Here is a 19,382-nt window from a genome sequence, read left to right as displayed (position 1 = left end):
TTCATATCCCCCATCAATTTTATTATTTTCTAGACTTAATTGTAATTTAGTATATATATTTTCTATATCGGATTGCGTCGGTTGTATTTTCGTTCAACTGCTTTAATCTGTACTATATATAATATTGAGCACCTTATAGTGAGAATACCAATTTTTTTTCCAAAACTGTCTTACACTATATAATAAGTAAATTTGATTTTATTTATATATATTTCCATATTTTTCTCAATTAATCATTATAGATGTGATAAAATGATAAATAACTTTTAAATTTACTTTTATATTATTTTAGAATTTTTTTAAAATTATTGAAAAAAACTATAATATTTATATATAACATATAATACTAAATATATTATACTATTTTATACACGTGAAGCGCTTGTACGATTATGCTAATGAATATAAAGCATTCACAGTCAAAATTATAGTTTTTCCCATTCGGAATGGATTGGAAGATGTCACAAGTTGTAGCAAGGAAAATGAAAATGAAAGTTAATTCATTATTCAGATATCATCAGACCGGATCGAATCGATTTAGAGTAATTACACCGAAATAAACGGATTTCGAATTCATGAGGTAACAAAACCAGTTAGTATTTGCAACCTCTAAAACTAAGTGATTATGAATTTTTGTTTCCTTAACAAATCCTAGCTGATCATATCATATTGGTAAGCCATATTTCCAAATAACCCCGATTAAACTAAGTGTTAAACAACAAAGTCCAATATTGATCAAGCCAACAAGCAACCAGGCCCAGAGGATTACGAAAAACTTAATTTGGGAAAAATTCAACGGCAGCTAACTTATTTGACAACATAGAATAATAATTGACTTTAGCAAATGCGCACTAAAAAATAGCGACAGTCAATTCTGAGGAGACTGACCAGTGCTCCAATTCTTTCTATTCCGAAGGGTACTGGAGGTTTCACAGTCTATTGTGATGCTTCTAACCGAGGCTTGGGTTGTGTTCTTATGCAGCATAAGAATGTGATAGTGTATGCATCGAGGCAGCTGAAACCGCACGAGACTCGTTATCCGGTTCATGATCTAGAACTAGCTGCGATTGTATTTGCTCTGAAGATCTGGCGTCACTATCTTTATGGTGAGTCTTTCGAGATCTTTTCGGATCATAAGATTCTTAAGTACTTGTTTTCACAGGCAGAGCTGAATATGAGACAGAGAAGATGGTTAGATATGTTGAAAGACTTTGACTGCGAAATCAAGTATTATCCCGGAAAGTCGAATGCAGTTGCAGATGCCTTGAGCCGAAAGCTATGTTCTTTATCTCTTTCTACTATTGGTGTTTCTCAGTTGATCGATGATTGTTGCACTTCTGGTTTAGAGTTTGAAACAGATAGGGAAACTATCAGAGTGTTTGCTATTCAAGCCGAGCCGGAGTTGTTTGTTGCAATCAGAGAAGCACAGAAGTCTGAGCCGAGCATTTAGGTTTCAGTAGAGAAAGTCAGATCGGGACATCAGTCTGAATTCCAGGTTAGAGATGATGTTTTGTTGGTGAATAACCATATTGTTGTGCCTGATATTCCGGAGTTGAGACAGCGTATTCTCCGAGAGGCTCATTGTAGTCGTTTCAGCGTTCATCTTGGAGGTCGTAAGATGTACAACGATCTGAAGATTCAGTTTTGGTGGAAGAGAATGAAGAGCGACGTAGCGAGGTTTGTATCTCGGTGTTTGAATTGTCAGCAGGTAAAAGCAGAGCGGAAGCGACCCGGAGGTCTGTTGCACAGTCTATCTGTTCCTGAATGGAAATGGGATCACATTTCCATGGATTTTGTCACGAAACTACCATGATCCGTTCGAGGATGCGATGCTATTTGGGTAGTGATCGATCGATTGACGAAGTCTGCATGTTTTATTCCGTACAGAATGACGTATCGTCATGATCAGATGGCTGAGTTGTATGTTAGCAATGCTGTGAGATTGCATGGTGTGCCTAAGTCGATCATTTCAGACAGAGACCCTAGATTCACTTCTCACTTTTGGCACAGTCTTCAGGGGGCACTTGGTACTCGATTGCATCTGAGTACAGCTTATCATCCTCAGACCGATGGACAGTCAGAGCGGACTATCCAGACGTTAGAGGATATGCTGCGAGCGGTAGTGCTAGACTTTGGCACTAGTTGGCAGGATTCTTTTTCTCTTGTCGAGTTTTCTTACAACAACAGCTTTCAAGCGAGTATCGGTATGGCGCCTTTTGAGGCATTGTACGGTAAGAAATGCCGATCTCCGTAGTTTTGGGACGACTTGTCCGAGTCACCAGATTTGGGACCGGAGATGCTTAGAGATATGGCAGAGCAGGTTAAGATCATTCAGAACAGAATGAAGTCAGCTCAAGATAGACAGGCAAAATATGCGAACGTCAGACGTAGACCTCTGAGTTTTGAGCAGGAAGACCGTGTATTCCTTAAGAGTTCTCCTTTCAGAGGCACTTTCAGATTCGAAAAGAGAGGGAAGTTATCTCCGAGATTCATCGGGCCATACGAGATTCTCGAGAAGATAGGCGATCTTGCCTACAGGCTTGCACTTCCTCCGTATTTATCTGGTATTCACGGCATTTTTCACGTCTCTATGCTGCGAAAGTATCATCCAAATCCTTCTCATATCCTTCAGCCTGATGAAGCCGAGTTAGACGAGACTCTGAGCTACTTTGAGCGACCGATTCAGATCCTTGATCGGAAAGAGAAACAGCTCAAAACCAAGTTGATCCCGTTGGTGAAAGTGCAGTGGGGCCGTCATGGAGTCGAGGAAGCGACTTGGGAGACAGAGTCTGACATGAGACAACGTTTTCCAGAGTTATTCGGATGACGTGAGTTCTTCTTACTGTCTTTAGTTCTTTATTCAATCTTATGAGTTGTGGTTCTTGTTGATTTCGAGGACGAAATCTCTTCTTAGTGGGGGATAATTGTAACGACCCGTTTTTATCTTAAATGAGTTTATTTGAGTTAATCGAAGATTGCAGAGTTCACGAGCCGACTTGATTTTGATCAGGGTCCTTTTTGCAAATTTTGGAAATTTCAGGGACTAAAACGCAAATATTGATTTTTATATATTATCTACAACTTGATTGGATTGAGAATAGTCTTCACCTTCTTCCTTCTTGCACGCCATCTCCATTGAAGCCGACCCAATGAGTTTCCAAGCTTTGTGATTTCATTCCGAGCTCGATCCGACCGTTGGAATTTATTTCTGAAGACAGATTATCGATCACTGCAGTGAGAGATCTGTTATATTGTAAGTTCTTCTACGATCAGATACATTCTAGTTTTTGGATGTTGTTAGAATCGTTCTAAATTTGTGTATGTTGTTCTCGACAGAGTTCTGATCGTTTATTACATGTCGATTTTGAAATAGAGCGACGTTCGGAATTGTTATGATTTTTGGAAGCCATTTTCGAAAATGTGGGTTTTGAGATTTGTTGGGATTGCCTTATTGTTGTTGTATTAGCATTGAATTGAGTTGTTATCGGTATTGAACTGCTGTCTGCGTTTCCGGTTTGTTCAGTTTATAGCTGTTATGCCGTCGGTTTGAGTTTTGGGGATTTCGAACCGTTTTTGAGTTGTGATCTTGGCTTGTAAGTTGATCGTGGTTATTGATCATTTATTGGTATCTGAACAGATTCGTTTGGAGCTTTTCAAGCCCAAGATTAACAGCATTTGTTCGTTTCAGAGATTTGGACGAAGAACGGTATAGAGAATTACCTTGAGCCTTGTTGTTGTTTAGATTGGTTAGACTTTGATACAATCTTTTGTTGTAGCTTTCCAGATGTTGGAACTACTGCCTTGAAAGGTAAAAGCAGTCATCGTAGCGGGATAGCATACTCGGACTGTTGGTTCTCGAGTTTCCCTTTTTAAATCACATATTGCATTGATACTTGTTCTAGCATGTGGAACTTGTATTTTGTTGATTGATTGAGTTTTGTTATGCGGCTTATGTTTATGTTTTTGTTATGCATTCATCTTGAGCCTACTTTTATTTCAGCGGGCAGAACCGCCCTTTTTGTTTAGACGTTTGAGAACTATGATTGAGTGGCCTAGGTTGTAGTATTTCGCCTAGTGCTAGCATACTCATTATGGTTGCTCAAATTCTAGAGGAGTGGGATACGTGGCACCACCTCAATTGGGAGATTTGGTGAGTCGTTACGTGATCTTATCCTCGGGATCCCAAAAGCAGAGCAGCACTCCCTTGTTTATCAGAATTGATATTCTGGTTTTAAAGACATGCATATCATTAGCTTCGACTTGAATATGTTGTTTTGATAGCATGTTGTATATTCATTACTTGTTATGTTGTTTTTTACTGGGAATGTCATTCTCACCGGTTTATTCGGCTGTTGCTTTGTTTTGTATGTGTACTTGGCAACAGGTGGGGCAGGACCAAGTCAGCGAAGGCCTGTTTAGCAACAAGAGGGAGAGCTAGTAGCGAGACTCGGTTTAGAAGTCGTGTCAGCATGTCTACCTAGTTGTATTTGAACATGTTTAGATATCGAACTTCGTTATGTTATTGTATTGTTTATGCGAGCTGTGTTGAAAGTTTGTCGTTACAAATCCAATACTTTTGAGCGGTTGTGTAACCCTAGAATTTCATGTATTAGTTGGAGAACTTGTGATTGTAATGCATGATAAAATATTGTTGGTTTTAGACTCAAGCTCTAACATGATTTCTGCTGTTTTGCTCTGTTTCTGTAACCGCTCGATCCGCAAGATCTTGCGGATCGAGCGAGGGCATTTTGATGCAGTTTCTGTCTTGGAAATTTTGTGGCTCGCTCGATCCGCAAGATCTTACGGATCGAGCGAGGGCTGGTTTTCTCGGGCAGAACCTTTTGGGTTTTTGGCTCGCTCGATCGGTAAGATCTTACCGATCGAGCGAGGCACTATTTTCAAAAAAAAAAAAAATTTCTTTTAATTGCTTTAACCTTTGGTTTTGTTTGTCTTAGTGTTGTTTAATCCCAAGATTAGATGTTTAGAATCGAGGTCTCACAAGCGTAGTCAAAATCTGTTGGATTTGATCAATACAGATGTTTGCGGACCATTTAGTATCGGTACTAAATTTGGTCACACCTACTTCATTACTTTTACTGATGATTATTCTAGGTATGGGTATTTATATTTAATGAAATATAAGTCTAAATCATTTGAAAAGTTCAAAGAATTCAAGGCTGAAGTAGAAAACAAACAAGGTAGAAGTATTAAGCACTTCGATCGGATCGAGGTGGAGAATACTTAAGTACCGAGTTTTTGAGCTATCTAAAAGAGGATGAGATTCTCTCTCAGTGGACTCCTCCTATGACACCTCAGCTAAATGGTGTCTCGGAGCGTCGCAATCGAACTTTGTTGGACATGGTTCGATCTATGATGAGCTTCACTGAGCTCCCTCCTTCGTTTTGGGGCTATGCACTTGAAATGACGGTGTTGTTGTTGAACAATGTTCACACCAAAGCAGTGAATAAAACTCCATACGAGTTATGGAATGGCAAAGCTCCTAAGTATTCGTACTTGAGGATTTGGGGATGTCCTGCTTACGTGAAGCAGACAGTGGGAGATAAGTTGGATAGTCGATCCACCTTATTGTTGTCTAATTTCTGTGATCAGATCAATCAGAATTGATACCCGATGCAGCGGAAGTTTAAAAATTTTATATGGAACGATTCCATAATGGGTATCAAAACTTTACGATTAAATTGTGTGTGTAAAAATTAAATAACAATTATAAATTTTTACCTCCAATCTCGAATCGAGATTATGGACATCAACAGATTACTCTGCTCTTGTTGTATATCCCAGGAATTGATGGACGAACAATTCTTCAATCAGGTCCACGAACAGAGATTTAATCCCTCTGATAGATTGCACTAGAAAATCTATCAGAAGTTTCTACGAAGAGAATTAACGAATTTGATCCGTTAAACATGACTGCAAATTCAAAATTCACAGGCTGGATTTTCCCGAGCAGAGAGGGAAGGGGGCGGCCACTTAGAGAAAAAATAGCTAGGGTTTTCGAAAATATTTTGTGACCTCTGTTCTTCAATTTCTGTACTGCAATAACTTATTTATAATGTGGGCTGCTAACAGCTTAGGGCCCATTAGTCATAAGTTCAAGCCTGACAAGCAAAGCCCGCATGTTCAGAAATTAATATAAAATTCATCGTGACTCAGATTGATAAACCAATTTCACCAATGTGCACAGAAACCATTTCTGCATCTTTTAAAGTCAAGATAAATTTTTTGAATCCGAATTCAGTGATTTCCAAAAATGCCCATCCCTATGTCATTTTAGGAAATCTTACTCCTCTACTCTTAAATAAGAAGTCCCACTTCTTTGTTCATTAAATTTAACTCTTTAAATTTAACTATCTCAACGGGGATTAAAAATCCATTACTTGTGTGACTCTCAATGGTTCAGGGATACAGCTAGCCGTGGGCTCACAACTCCTTGTGACTCGGAACAACAATTTCCGACTTGCCCATCGAATCATGGTAAGAGCGCCTAGCAACATCGCCCCATGATTCCCTAGGTATCACTGATAGTGCCTGCAAGAACCAATAGATTTTGGTTAGCGTACAGTACGGTCCCTTCATCCATATATCCCGATCGAATCAACAACCATTGGTAAATCGAGAGTTGTTCGAGATTCGATAACTATGCAATGCATCTTGAAGATCAAATAGTGACATCGCATGTGCTACTAAGAAAACATTTCTTAAAACACATCATGTACTCTGGCCAGAGATTCGTTACACTAATATCTCCTCAGATTGCATAGGATATCCACACTCGCAAGTATGTGGTGAATCCTTGACAACAAAGCATCGACTCCTATATGTGTCGTAACTGTACCCAATCCCGATACCTGATGACCCCAATAGAGTCGGTAAATGAGTCAAAGTACAGTACTAGCATATAGAGTCTCAATGATGTTTCAAGTAGTAAGGACTAATGGTGTACAACCAAAACCGCGGACTTTATCCACTCGATAAGTGATAACCACTTGGAAAGTCCGGATAGGGTAGTTCGATCATTCATCCTATGAATATCCATTTGCATGCTTTGAACATCTCTATGTTCCATACCAATGAAACGTGGTACTCGGCATCGCAAATGCTAGTCTCAATCTCGAGCGATCCTTATCCCTATTAACGGACGGCTCAATCGACTAGAAACTATTTAGAATATACAGTGACTATAAGATGTGTTTCATGATAGTCATCCCCATGTACTACCACATCTTATATACACTATAGTATATTCAAGGTCTTTATCAAAACAACAATAGTATATCACAATATAACAATATGAAGAAAGATAAAGTCATTGCCATTAATAAAAGTGTAAATTATATTAAACAAAAGATTGTTTATACAAAGAGTCATCAAAGCCCTTAGCCACAAGTTGGCTCACCGGGCACCCACTCTTTCACTTATGTTATTTTGTAGGATATCCAAAGAATTCAATCGGATATTATTTCTATCATCCTACTGAAACAAAAGTGTTTGTTTCGAGGAATTCCACCTTCATGGAGAAGGAGTTTTTATTAGATAAGAAAGGCAAGATGATGGAACTCGAAGAAATTCGAGAAGAACCTGAGATACAAAATAACGATCCCACACCTCAAGAACCTTCAGTGGACACGCCTACATCTAGGAGATCCGAGAGGACTTTTAGACCTCCTATTCGATATGGTCTTCTTCTTGAAGGGGATCAAAGTGAACCCGACATTGGATGTGATCCAAGAAACTTCAAGGAAGCAATTTCTGATACGGATTCGAATTTATGGCTTGATGCTATGCAGTTCGGAAATAGACTCGATGCATACAAACCAAGTTTGGTCTTTAGTAGATCCTCCCGATGAAATTGTTCCAATAGGGTATAAATGGATCTACAAGAGAAAACTTGGGCCTGATGGCAAGGTACTAACCTATAAGGCATGATTGGTAGCAAAAGGTTATACTCAAAGACAAGGAGTTGACTATGATGAAACCTTTTCACCAGTCGCAATGTTCAAGTCCATAAGAATCCTTATTGCCATTGCAGCATGGTATGACTATGAGATATGACACATGGATATGAAGACTGCATTTCTTAATGGAAACATTAAGGAAGAAATCTATATGATGCAGCCCGAGGGATTCACATCCATGGGAAGCGAGCATAAGGTATGCAAGCTTCAGAGATCAATTTATGGTCTCAAACAAGCATCAAGAAGTTGGAACCAGAAATTTGATGAAACAATAAAGGACTTTGGTTTCATCAAAAACCCGGAGGAACCATGCGTGTACAAGAAAGTAGTTAAGGATGCGGTGACGTTCTTAGTGCTTTATGTTGATGACATCCTACTCATTGGGAATGACGTAGGGATGTTGCAGTCAACAAAGATATGGTTATCAAGTAGATTTTCGATGAAGGATTTGGGTGAGGCCTCCTATATTCTAGGGATACAGATCTATAGAGATAGATCTAAGAGAATGATAGGACTCACTCAAACAACCTACATCGACACCATATTGAAAAGGTTTTCTATGGATGAGTCCAAGAGAGGACATCTAACTATGCGTCATGGAGTTTTTCTATCCAAGTCTATGTGTCCCAAGACTGACGAAGAGATAGAGAAAATGATACACATACCATATGCATCAGCCATAGGTAGTATTATGTATGGGATGATATCTACCAGACCGGATGTAGCCTTTGCTCTGAGTGTCACGAGCAGATATCAGGCCAACCCTCAAATGCATTGGAAAGCCATGAAGGATATTCTTAAGTACTTGAGAAGGACTAAGAATATATTCATGGTTTATGGAGGAAGAGAATTGAAATTGGAAGGCTATACTGACTCTAGCTTCCAAAGCGACGTGGATGACTCGAAGTCAACCTCTGGATTTGTATTCATGCTCAATGGCGGTGCTGTCTCTTGGAAAAGTTCCAAGCAGGACACCACAACGGATTCCAGCACTGAGGCAGAATACATTGCAGCATCAGCTGCTACTAAAGAGGCCGTTTGGATGAGGAATTTCGTCCAAGAGTTGGGCGTAATTTCTGAAGCTGTTGGTCCAGTTCCGGTGTACTGCAACAACACTGGTGTCATTGCTCAGGCAAACGAACCAAGGTCTCATCAAAGATTCAAACACGTACTGAGGAAATACCACATCATCCGGGAGATTGTGGAAAAAGGAGACATCACTGTCGAGAGAGTGGCCTCTACAGACAATATCGCTGATCCACTTACTAAGCCCTTGCCAGGACCATTGTTTGACAAACATCGCGAAGAAATGGGATTGCGTAGTATGACTAGTTGGCTTTAGGGCAAGTGGGAGATTGAAAGAGTGGGTTAGCCAACTTGTGGCTAAGGGCTTTTATGACACTATGTATAAAAAATCTTTGTTTAATATAATTTACATTCATTAATGGCATTTTCTTTGTCTTTCTTCATATTGTTATATTGTGATATACTATTGTTGTTTTGATAAAGACATTGAATATACTATAGTGTAAGTAAGATGAGATAGTGAATAAAGAGAGATCACTATTATGAAACACATCTTATAGTCACTGTATATTCTAAACAGTTCCTAGTCAATTGAGCCGTCCGCTAATAAGGATAAGGATCGCTGGAGATTGAGACTAGCATTTGTGATGCCAAGTACCACGTTTCATTGGTAATGGACATGAAGATGTTCAAAGCATGCAAATGGATATTCATATGATGAATGATCGAACTACCCTATTCGGACTTTTCAAGTGGTTATTATTATTTGAGTGGATAAGTCCGCGGTTTTGGTTGTACACCATTAGTCCTTACTACTTGAAACATCATTGAAACTCTATATGCTAGTACTGTACTTTGACTCGTTTACCAACTCTATTGGGGTCATCAGGTGTCGGGATTGGGTACAGTTACGACACATATAGGAGTCGATGTTTTGTTGTCAAGGATTCATCATATACTTGCGAGTGTGGATATCCTATGCGATCTGAGGAGATATTAGTGTGACGAATCTCTGGCCAGAGTACATGATGTGTTTTAGGTTACTCGGTTTTCCTAGTAACACATGCAATGTCACTATTTGATCTCCAAGATGTAATGCATAGTTATCGAATCTCGAACGACTCTCGATGCACCAATGGTTGTTGATTCGATCGGGATATATGGATGAAGTGACCGTACTGTACGCTAACCAAAATCTACTGGTTCTTGCAGGAACTATCAGTGATACCTAGGGAATCATGGGGCGATGTTGCTAGGCGCTCTTACCATGATTCGATGAGTAAGTCGGAAATTGTTGTTCCGAGTCACAAGGAGTTGTGAGCCCACGGCTAGCTGTATCCCTGAACCATTGAGGGTCACACAAGTAATGGATTACTAAACTCCGTTGAGATAGTTAAATTTAAAGAGTTAAATTTAATGAAAGAGAAGTTGGACTTCTTAACTAAAGGGAGTGGAATTTCCTAAAATGACATAGGGATGGACATTTTTGGAAATCACTGAATTCGGATTTAGAAAAATTATCTTGACTTTAAAAGATGCAAAAATGGTTTCTGTGCACATTGGTGAAATCGGTTTATCAATCGGAGTCATGATGAATTTTATATTAATTTCTATAATAACGGGCTTGGCTTGTTGGGCTTAAATTATGGATTATGGGCCCTAAGGAGTTAGAGTCCTAATATAATTATAACTTAATCTACTCTAGAAATTATCTATAAATATAGGTGTAGTGTTCGAAAATTTATAGCATTCCATTCTTGCAATTTTCGAATTACACACATATATTTTCAAGGGGATTTTTCGAAAATCCTCTACTCCTTTTTGAGATAATTCAGTCTGTGATTATTCTGAAAAATTACATTCTGAATTGACAGATCAAATCTGTTTAATCTCTTCGATAAACATCTGATTGATTTCTAGTGCAATCAATCAGAGGGTTTTTGTTTTCTGTTCGTGGACCTGATTCCGGAGATTGATCAAGTAGTCATCGGTTCCCGAGATTTACAAGAAGAGCATATTGAATTTTGTTGGAGTCCATAATCAAGCCTTAGCTTGAAGAGGTAAAATATTTAACTGTGTTTATTATTTTACTTGCAACAATTTTAATCGTTAGGATTTGATACCCACGATATGGAATCGTTCCATATCGAAAAATAAAATTTTTAAACTTCCGCTGCTCCGGGTATCACATCCGTGTGATCAGAGAACGCGTGTTCCAACAAATGGTTAGGCCAGAGTTCCACAAGCCTTATCCAGAGATCATCGACATTAATAATCCTTATCCCAAAGGTTTCAAGGTCCCTGATTTTACATTGTTCTCAGGGGATGATGATCAATCTTCTACAGAACACATAGCACGGTTTACTATTCGATGTGGTATGTTGGCTAACCATGAAAATTTCCCATTCTTTAAAATGAGATTGTTCTCGAATACTCTTACCGGAACAACTTTTACATGGTATACTCAGTTTCCAAGGAACTCTATTTTTACCTGGCATGAGCTGGAAAAGTTGTTTCATACTTAGTTCTACCGAATGGAACCAGAGACTAGTACTGCTGATTTGTCCCGATTAACTCAAAAATCTAGAGAAACAGCATGGTTGTAAATTGAGCGGTTCAAGAAATTAAAAATCCGTTGTAAGGTGTTCCTTCCAGAACCTAAATTCGTCAAATTGGCTCAAAGAGGGTTAGACTTTGAGTTGAGAAAAAAATTTCATGGAACTGAATTCCGTGATTTCTATGAAATGGCCGCGAAAGTGGCTGAGTATGAAGAGCTCCTACAGAAAGAGTCTCGAAGAAAGAAAAATACTGTTGGTTCTTATTATCAAGACGTAGATAATGTGGCGTTGGCAGAAGTGGGTAAATCAGGATCTTTTGTATGCCCGTCTTTAAAGCGTAAAGCAGGAGAACCCATGAAATCAGGTTCCTCAATGATGCAAGGTCAGAATGTCGTAAAGTACACATTTGATGTGTCAAAAACAGAGGAGATCTTTGATTTCTTGATCAAGGAAAAGTTTATCACCTTTCCAGCAGATCATCATATCCCAACGAAAGAGGAATTGAAAGGAAAACAATACTGTAAGTATCATAATTCTTTTAATCATGTCACCAATGCTTGTTGGGCTTTCAGGAACATCGTCCAGGACAGGATTACAAAGGGAATACTGAAGTTCCCCGAGAAGAAAGATACCATGCTGATAGACGAAAATCCTTTCCCTCTAGTGGCTCAAGTGAATGTCAGTACTCCGGATCTTAGAAACATCATTAACCAAAAAAGGAGTTTTCGACGAGACAGAGAGATGCATATGAGAAAACCAGTGAAACAAGGTTGGGTTCCCAAACATATGTTGTTTGAGGTCAAAGCGGAGAATTACAGAGATAAGCCCATTTGGTGTAAAAATAATGACAAGATTCAGAAATATAAAGAAAGAACCATGGCCTATGGGCCAAGGTATTCTTTCGATAGTTCCAGACGGACATGCTCAGGGGGCAACAGGTGGGTTCCATCACAGATAAGAGTACGTCCTCAAACCAATAGACCATTGTCCACGAAAGTGAACCATGGTCAAGGAACTCGAGATTTGCGGAAGGATAAACCGAGATTTGTTGTTCCACTGAATGTGCAACCTAAAGGGCAGTGGCAGTTATTGCGCCACAAAAAATTTCCCTTGCCACTTACAAGAACTCAAAAAAGAAGGCTTTTACGAGAGAAGACAATGGAACGCAGAGCCAAAGAAAGATCATCTATACCAAACAAAAGTAAAATTGGTAGAAAAGCGATGGAAGACAAAGAATTCGAGGATGATGATTTACTGTCTGATGGGGAACCGCAGGCCAAGAAACAAGTTAGTTTCCAAGTAGTTGAATTCACCATATCGGTAGATTGTGCCACTGGATCTGTGATTTTGTGTGACATGTTTAAGTCCAAGGAGGAGCCTGCTGATCGAGTGGATTTAATGCAGGAGGATGTTTCTAAAGAACCATGCCATGGGGTTACTATCGAAGAGGAACCACATAAACCAAAGAGAGTGGTTATGGAAAAGCCTGATATTGAGATGACCAAGCATATCAGACCCCTTTATATCAAGGCACATGCTAATGGTCATCCAATATCAAGGGTTTTAATTGATAATGGTTCTGCAGTGAATATCTTACCATTAAGGGTGTTCAAGAACCTTGGAAAATAAGAATCTGATCTTATCCATACGGAGGTTTCTGTAACAGCATTTACTGGTGAAGCTACTAAGACTATCGGGGTATTTCCTGCAGAAGTTTTGGTGGGAAGTAAAACGTCGATTTCAGCTTTCTTTGTGGTAAATTCCTCTGCCAATTTTCAGGCTTTGCTAGGCCGAGGTTGGATCCATGCAAATCATTGCATACCTTCATCAATGCATCAGTTCCTGATGTTTTGGATAGGGGACGATGTGGAAATTGTACAAGCGGACTCCCAACCCTTTCGAGCAAGTTCCAGTGTAGTTGAATCCAGATATTACAATGGTGATTTTGGACCAATTAAGTTCTATGGAAAGAACAAAAGTGGCCAACCTAAATCCGTGTATATGGAGACAATAGAAACCAATGAAATGTTCGATAGAGTTCTTAAGACTACTGTCATTGTGCCTCCAAGGCCGATGATCCAGCCACCCATTGAAGGTATTGATGATTGAGTTCCATCAAGTGGAACTAGAGGTGGCTGAAATCTCCATCATGAAAGCTCAGGTGCAACAAATAATTGATTTGATACGGGATAGTTTACTATGGGAAGTGAATGGGTCGGAGATTATTTTCGAAGAGGAATATGATTCTTTTGAGGAATTACAACTGGGAGATCTCGCATATGCACCATCACAGTTAGAGGATCACCAACCCCAGGTTCAAGATCCTTTAGAGGAAATGAACTTGGGAGACTTGGATAATCCGAAGCCTGTGTATATTAGTGCTTTGCTCAAGGATGAATTGAAAATCAAGATGAAAGAGTTATTGGCAGAATTCAAAGATTGTTTTTATTGGAGTTATGAAGACATGCTTGGTTTGGATCGGCACTTGGTAGAACATCGTCTACATATTAAAGACGTTTTCATGCCATACAAACAACCATCAAGGCAAATTTCTAAAGAAGTGGAAGAAAAAGTACAGGATGAAATAGAGAAATTGCTGAAATCAGGGTTTATTAGACCAATCAGATATGCGGAATGACTCTCAAATGTGGTTCCTGTAATTAAGAAGAATGGGAAATTGAGAGTTTGTATTGATTTCAGAGATCTTAATAGAGCCACTCCAAAAGATGTATATGTGATGCCAATAACCGATATGCTCATTGACTCATTATCCAACAATGAATTGTTGTCTTTTATGGATGGTTATTCTGGGTATAACCAAATAAAAGTTGATGAAAAAGATACCTCAAAGAGTACCTTTAGGTGTCCAGGTGCTATTGGTACTTTTGAATGGCTTGTGATGCCATTCGGATTAAAGAACGCTGGTGAAACTTACCAAAGGGCAATGAATGCAATCTTTCATGATATGATTAACCACTTCATTGAAGTATATATCGATGATATTGTGGTGAAGTCAAGAAAAGCAGAGGATCATGTGGAACATTTGAAAAAGAGTTTTGAATGGATGCGGAAACATAATCTAAAGTTAAATCCAATGAAATGTGCCTTTGGAGTTAAAGCTGGGAACTTCATGGGCTTTTTGGTGCACCAGCGTGGTGTTGAAGTGGATCACAATAAGTCCAAAGCCATAATAGAGGCTAGGCCACCGAAGAGTAAAAAGGAACTACAGAGGTTCCTGGGCCAGGTAAATTACTTAAGAAGATTCATTTCGAACCTGGCAGGTAAAACTAAAGAGTTCTCCTAGCTATTGAAGCTCAAGGAGTCCGACGAATTCATGTGGGAGTCTCACCATCACGAAGCTTTTGAGAGGATAAAGGAGTACTTATCCAAACCACCAATATTGATGCCTCCAAGGTATGCAGTTCCTTTGAAATTGTATATTGCAGCCGCTCCGGGATCAATAGGGTGTTTACTAGCCAAAAACAATGAAGAAAATAAGGAGCGGACTATATATTATTTAAATCGTTCACTCCATGAGGTGGAATGTAAATATTCTGCTATTGAAAAATTGTTTTTAACTTTGTTTTATGCATGTACTAAATTGAGGCATTACTTAATTCAGTCAACTGTATTTGTTGTGTCAAAAACTGATTTGGTCAAGTACATTCTTAGTAGATCGGTGTTATCATGTAGAATTGGTAATGGTCATTAGCATTAACAGAGTTTACATTGATTTACTGCCCTCAAAAGTCCATAAAGGGACAGGCTATCGCATATTTTTTAGCTCACCATCTAGGTTCTGATGAATCAATATCAGAGGAGATGGAAATCCCTGTGTATGGGATTGTAGAACCACCATGGACATTGAAATTTGATGGGTCCAGTACTGAAGGAACTGCAGGTGCAGGTATAATGATTATATCTCCACTGGAGTGAAAACAACCTTATCCTTTAATCTGGATTTTCCTTGTACTAACACCAAGCTGAGTATGAAGCATTGGTGATTAGCTTGGAGATTCTCAAGGATTTACAAGCAAAGAACATCCAAGTGATTGGGGACTCACAATTGGTACTTCGGCAAGTATCCGGAGAATACAAATGTGCTAGCTTATCATTGATCCCATATTTTGCAGCCCTTCCCACCGGACTGATGATTTTGAGGAAATAAATTTTCAGTATGTACCAAGACAGCAAAATTGGGAGGCCAATGAACTAGCACAAATTGCTTCAGGGTTGAGATTGTCTGAGGAACTCACTCATAGACTGGTGTTAATTCAGAAAAAGAATTATCCCTCCATCATACAAAGGGGATTACAAATTGAGACTTTTAATGTGGATGTTAATTTGGCAGGTTATTGGAGAGAGGAACTAAAAGAAGCTTTATAGTTCCCCAAGAAATCAATTCCTTATGGTTTAAGGATGAAAGTCATTAGCTATATATTGGTGGAAGGTGATTTATATAGGAAAGGAATGGATGGTTTGTTGTTGCGATGCATCGGGTTCCCTGAGGCAATGGAGATCATGAAACAGGTACATGAAGGAATATGCGGTGCACATCAATCAGGAATTAAGATGAGATGGCTCGTGAGGAGACATGGGTATTATTGGCCATCAATGTTGAAAGATTGCATTAGATACTCTAAAGGATGTCAACCTTGCCAAAGACATGGCAATATCCAACGGGTTCCTGCTGATGAAATGTATACTATTATAAAACCATGGCCATTTCGAGGTTGGGCTATGGATTTATTCGGGAAAATTTATCCATCTTCATCTAAAGGCCATAATTTCATTATTGTGGCTACCGAATTCTTTACTAAATGGGTAAGGCCATACCATTGAAAAAGGTGGAACAAAAAGCTGTGATCGATTTTATCAAGGAACACATCATACATCGATTTGGTATACCAAAATCTATTATTACAGATCAAGGAACCATGTTTGTAGGGTCGTAAGTGAAAGATTTTGCAGCAGATTATGACATTAAGCTACATTGCTCTTCGCCATATTACCCTCAGGACAATGGGCAGGCAGAATCTTCTGATAAAGTGCTGATTCAAATCTTGCAGAAAATGATGGAAGACAATCCAAGAGATTGGCCTAGGCTATTATCCGAAACATTATGGGCTACAGAACATCTAATATAACTGCAACCGGGGTAAGTCCTTTTGCATTGGCTTATGGGCATGAAGCTGTGTTGCCTATGGAAATCATGGTTCCATCATTACGAATAGCTATGCAAAGTCATTTGATTCTGGAAATGTACAATGAAGCCATGATCACAGAGTTAGAGGATCTCGATGATACACGAATGCAAGCTCTCAATATCATCATGCTTCAAAAAGAGAAGGTGGCTCGGAGTTACAATAAACGGGTTAGAAAGAAGTCGTTCCATGAAGGAGATCTGGTTTGGAAAGTCATACTACCTGTGGGAGTTAAGGACAGGAAATTGGGAAAATGGTCTCCAAATTGGGAAGGAGCATTTAAAGTTCATCGAGTTTTGGATGGGAACACTTATTGGCTAGCTGATAAGTGCATTTTGTATGCATTATTTCATGTTATTTTTATGTCTATTTTGTGTACATTCATATTATTTTTATGTGTTTTTATGTGTTTTAGTTCATATGTGTGTATTTCACTTCCCCGGTTAATTTTGTAGGAAATTAGATTTTTGAAGAGCGAATAACGGAGCAGCCTTGATCTAAAAATCATATTTAATTTTTGAGAGATCCAAATCCGATCTCCACCAGTCAGAATGAAGTTCAAGATGTTTTGAAGCTGCAGTCCAAATTTCAGCTCAACCCGACGGCTAGAACTCAAGATATGAATTTTTTTTCATATCAAAATCGTCGCTCGGAGCAGGTTGAAGGTTGCGCTGATGATGAGAGTTGTTGCGCGTTTGCCCTTGTCTAGGCGCTGATAAGCATGGGAGAAGCGCTAACGCGCTGAGAAACAAGTTGTTAGCACAAGAATTAGCGCTATCGCGCTTTATGACTGTGGTTGGCGCAAGAAGCAGCGCTATCGCGCATGTTCAACAATTAAATAACGCGCGCGCAGAAGAAAATTCCAGAGATTCGTGAGTAGAGCGCGCGCGAGCGGGACTATTTCTCGCGCGCGCGCGAGAGAGGAAGTTTGGGCCACTGTTTTATATAATTGCGCGCGCGCGAGGACTCCAAGGCGCACGCGCGCGTGTCGACGGGCCAGAAAATTCCGAAAATTATATTTCAACTAGAAAATTAATTTTTAAGGCTTTCCAAACACTATAAATAGGAGTTTTTATTATTTTATAAGGGTTCCAGAATTTTAGAGGAGATTTGGAGAGGCGGCTACGGCACAGGCTTGAGAGTTTTTTCTCTTCTCTTTTATTTTATTTTATTTGTCAATTCATGATTAAAACTTGATTTTGAATTATGAATTGTGAGTAGTTTTTCTTTATTTCGATCAAGGCCACGTGATTGGGCCAGACAGTTTATGTAAAAACTTGATTTATTTATTTGAGATTTTCAGACTTAATTGAGTTTATTGATTATCAGATTTATCTTTGCCTTACAAATTTTTTGGCCAGTTATTTGTTTGCTTGTTAATCGATTCCAATTTGTACAGAGGAGGTTTCGAATTCGATCACTTTGGTTTTCAACATAGTGTAAAACTGACTAGAAATAGAATTCGGTTTCATTATGCGGTTTAGGTGTTTACTGAATTTTCACAGTGTTTATGCATTTGGATTTGATTAGAATTATGAAATATTAATCCGTCAAATTTGAATAGGTTTGATTGTTCTAGAAATAGTCTTTCGAACAATTTAGGAAAATTCCCGTAATTTATAATTAAGTCTGATATCTTAGATAGATTGCTTGTTGTGTGAATTGTCTGGTACCTACGTGTGTCCTTGATCGAAGTTTTTCCCAAATTTTAAGTAATCCAAAATATTCCAGCTTTATTTTAATTAATTTGAGTTTTATTGCAATTTTAGTTATTAGTTTAAAAACCTGAAATCGCTCTTTTTAATTAGCCTAGATTAAGTAGAAATAAATATATTTTGGTAATCATATTTTTACAGTCCCTGTGGGTTCGACATCTGGACCGTTGTCCACTTTATTATAATTTGACCTGGTTCGCTTGTCAGTAGAATTTTATTCATACCGAAATAGCCGGTCAAGTTTTTGGCGCCGTTGCCGGGGACTGTTTGATATCAAAATTTTTATTTCTCTTGAGATTAGACTGTTTTTTTTTTATTTATCTGCTTTCTGAATTTTTTTATTTTATTTGTGTTTGTCAAGTACTCATCTGCTAGTGCATGCATCGATCTCGACTATTCAAAAATCTCCTACCACTCGATTTGGAGATAGAACGCACGCTTAATAGGATTCGGAGAGCTAGGAAAGATCTTAATTTGGAGCTTGATTCTGAGTCTGAGGAAGAAATGGCAGAAGAAGTTGACAACCGCACTGTTTGGGATCTTATTAGGCCTCCGGTTGAAGGTTATGGATCCAACATCGTTCGCCCCGCTGTTGAGGCGAATAGCTTTGAGCTTAAACCCTCAACTATTCAGATGATCCAACTTCAAGCACGATTTGGAGGCACTTCTACTGAGGATCCTTACGCTCATCTGGAGCGATTCTTGTCGATTTGCGACACATTCAAGTTTAATGGGGTAACCTCTGATGCAGTGAGACTGCGGTTATTCCCATTCTCTCTACAGTGCGAAGCCTTGGAGTGGCTTGATGACCTGCCGACTGGTTGTATTACTACTTGGACGGGTCTTGTCCAAGAATTCCTAAAGAAATACTTCCCTCCTACGAAGATGGCTAAGTTATTCTCT

The 19,382-nt window shown here is 38.9% G+C and overlaps 1 protein-coding gene across 1 annotated transcript; it reads left to right on the top strand.

Annotated features, from left to right (window-relative positions):
* The first annotated feature begins 16,072 nt into the window (after window positions 1-16,072).
* LOC140879022 (uncharacterized) lies at window positions 16,073-16,707 on the top strand. The gene is made up of 2 exons (XM_073282653.1): window positions 16,073-16,384; window positions 16,579-16,707. The coding sequence occupies exons 1-2, from the start codon at window positions 16,073-16,075 to the stop codon at window positions 16,705-16,707; spliced, it is 441 nt and encodes a 146-aa protein (XP_073138754.1).
* The last annotated feature ends 2,675 nt before the right edge of the window (window positions 16,708-19,382 follow it).

This window comes from Henckelia pumila, chromosome 2, assembly GCF_033568475.1.
Source record: "Henckelia pumila isolate YLH828 chromosome 2, ASM3356847v2, whole genome shotgun sequence".
NCBI classification, from domain to species: domain Eukaryota; kingdom Viridiplantae; phylum Streptophyta; class Magnoliopsida; order Lamiales; family Gesneriaceae; genus Henckelia; species Henckelia pumila.
Note: the sequence above shows the minus strand (reverse complement) of the source record. Positions and strands in the feature narration are given on the sequence as shown.

Excerpts from the sequence above, each read along its gene's own strand:
- LOC140879022 (XM_073282653.1), top strand. The coding sequence starts at position 16,073 with ATGGAGATCATGAAACAGGTACATGAAGGAATATGCGGTGCACATCAA. Across the intron at positions 16,385-16,578 it reads CCGAATTCTTTACTAAATGG|GACAATGGGCAGGCAGAATC; the intron begins GTAAGGCCATAC and ends TATTACCCTCAG.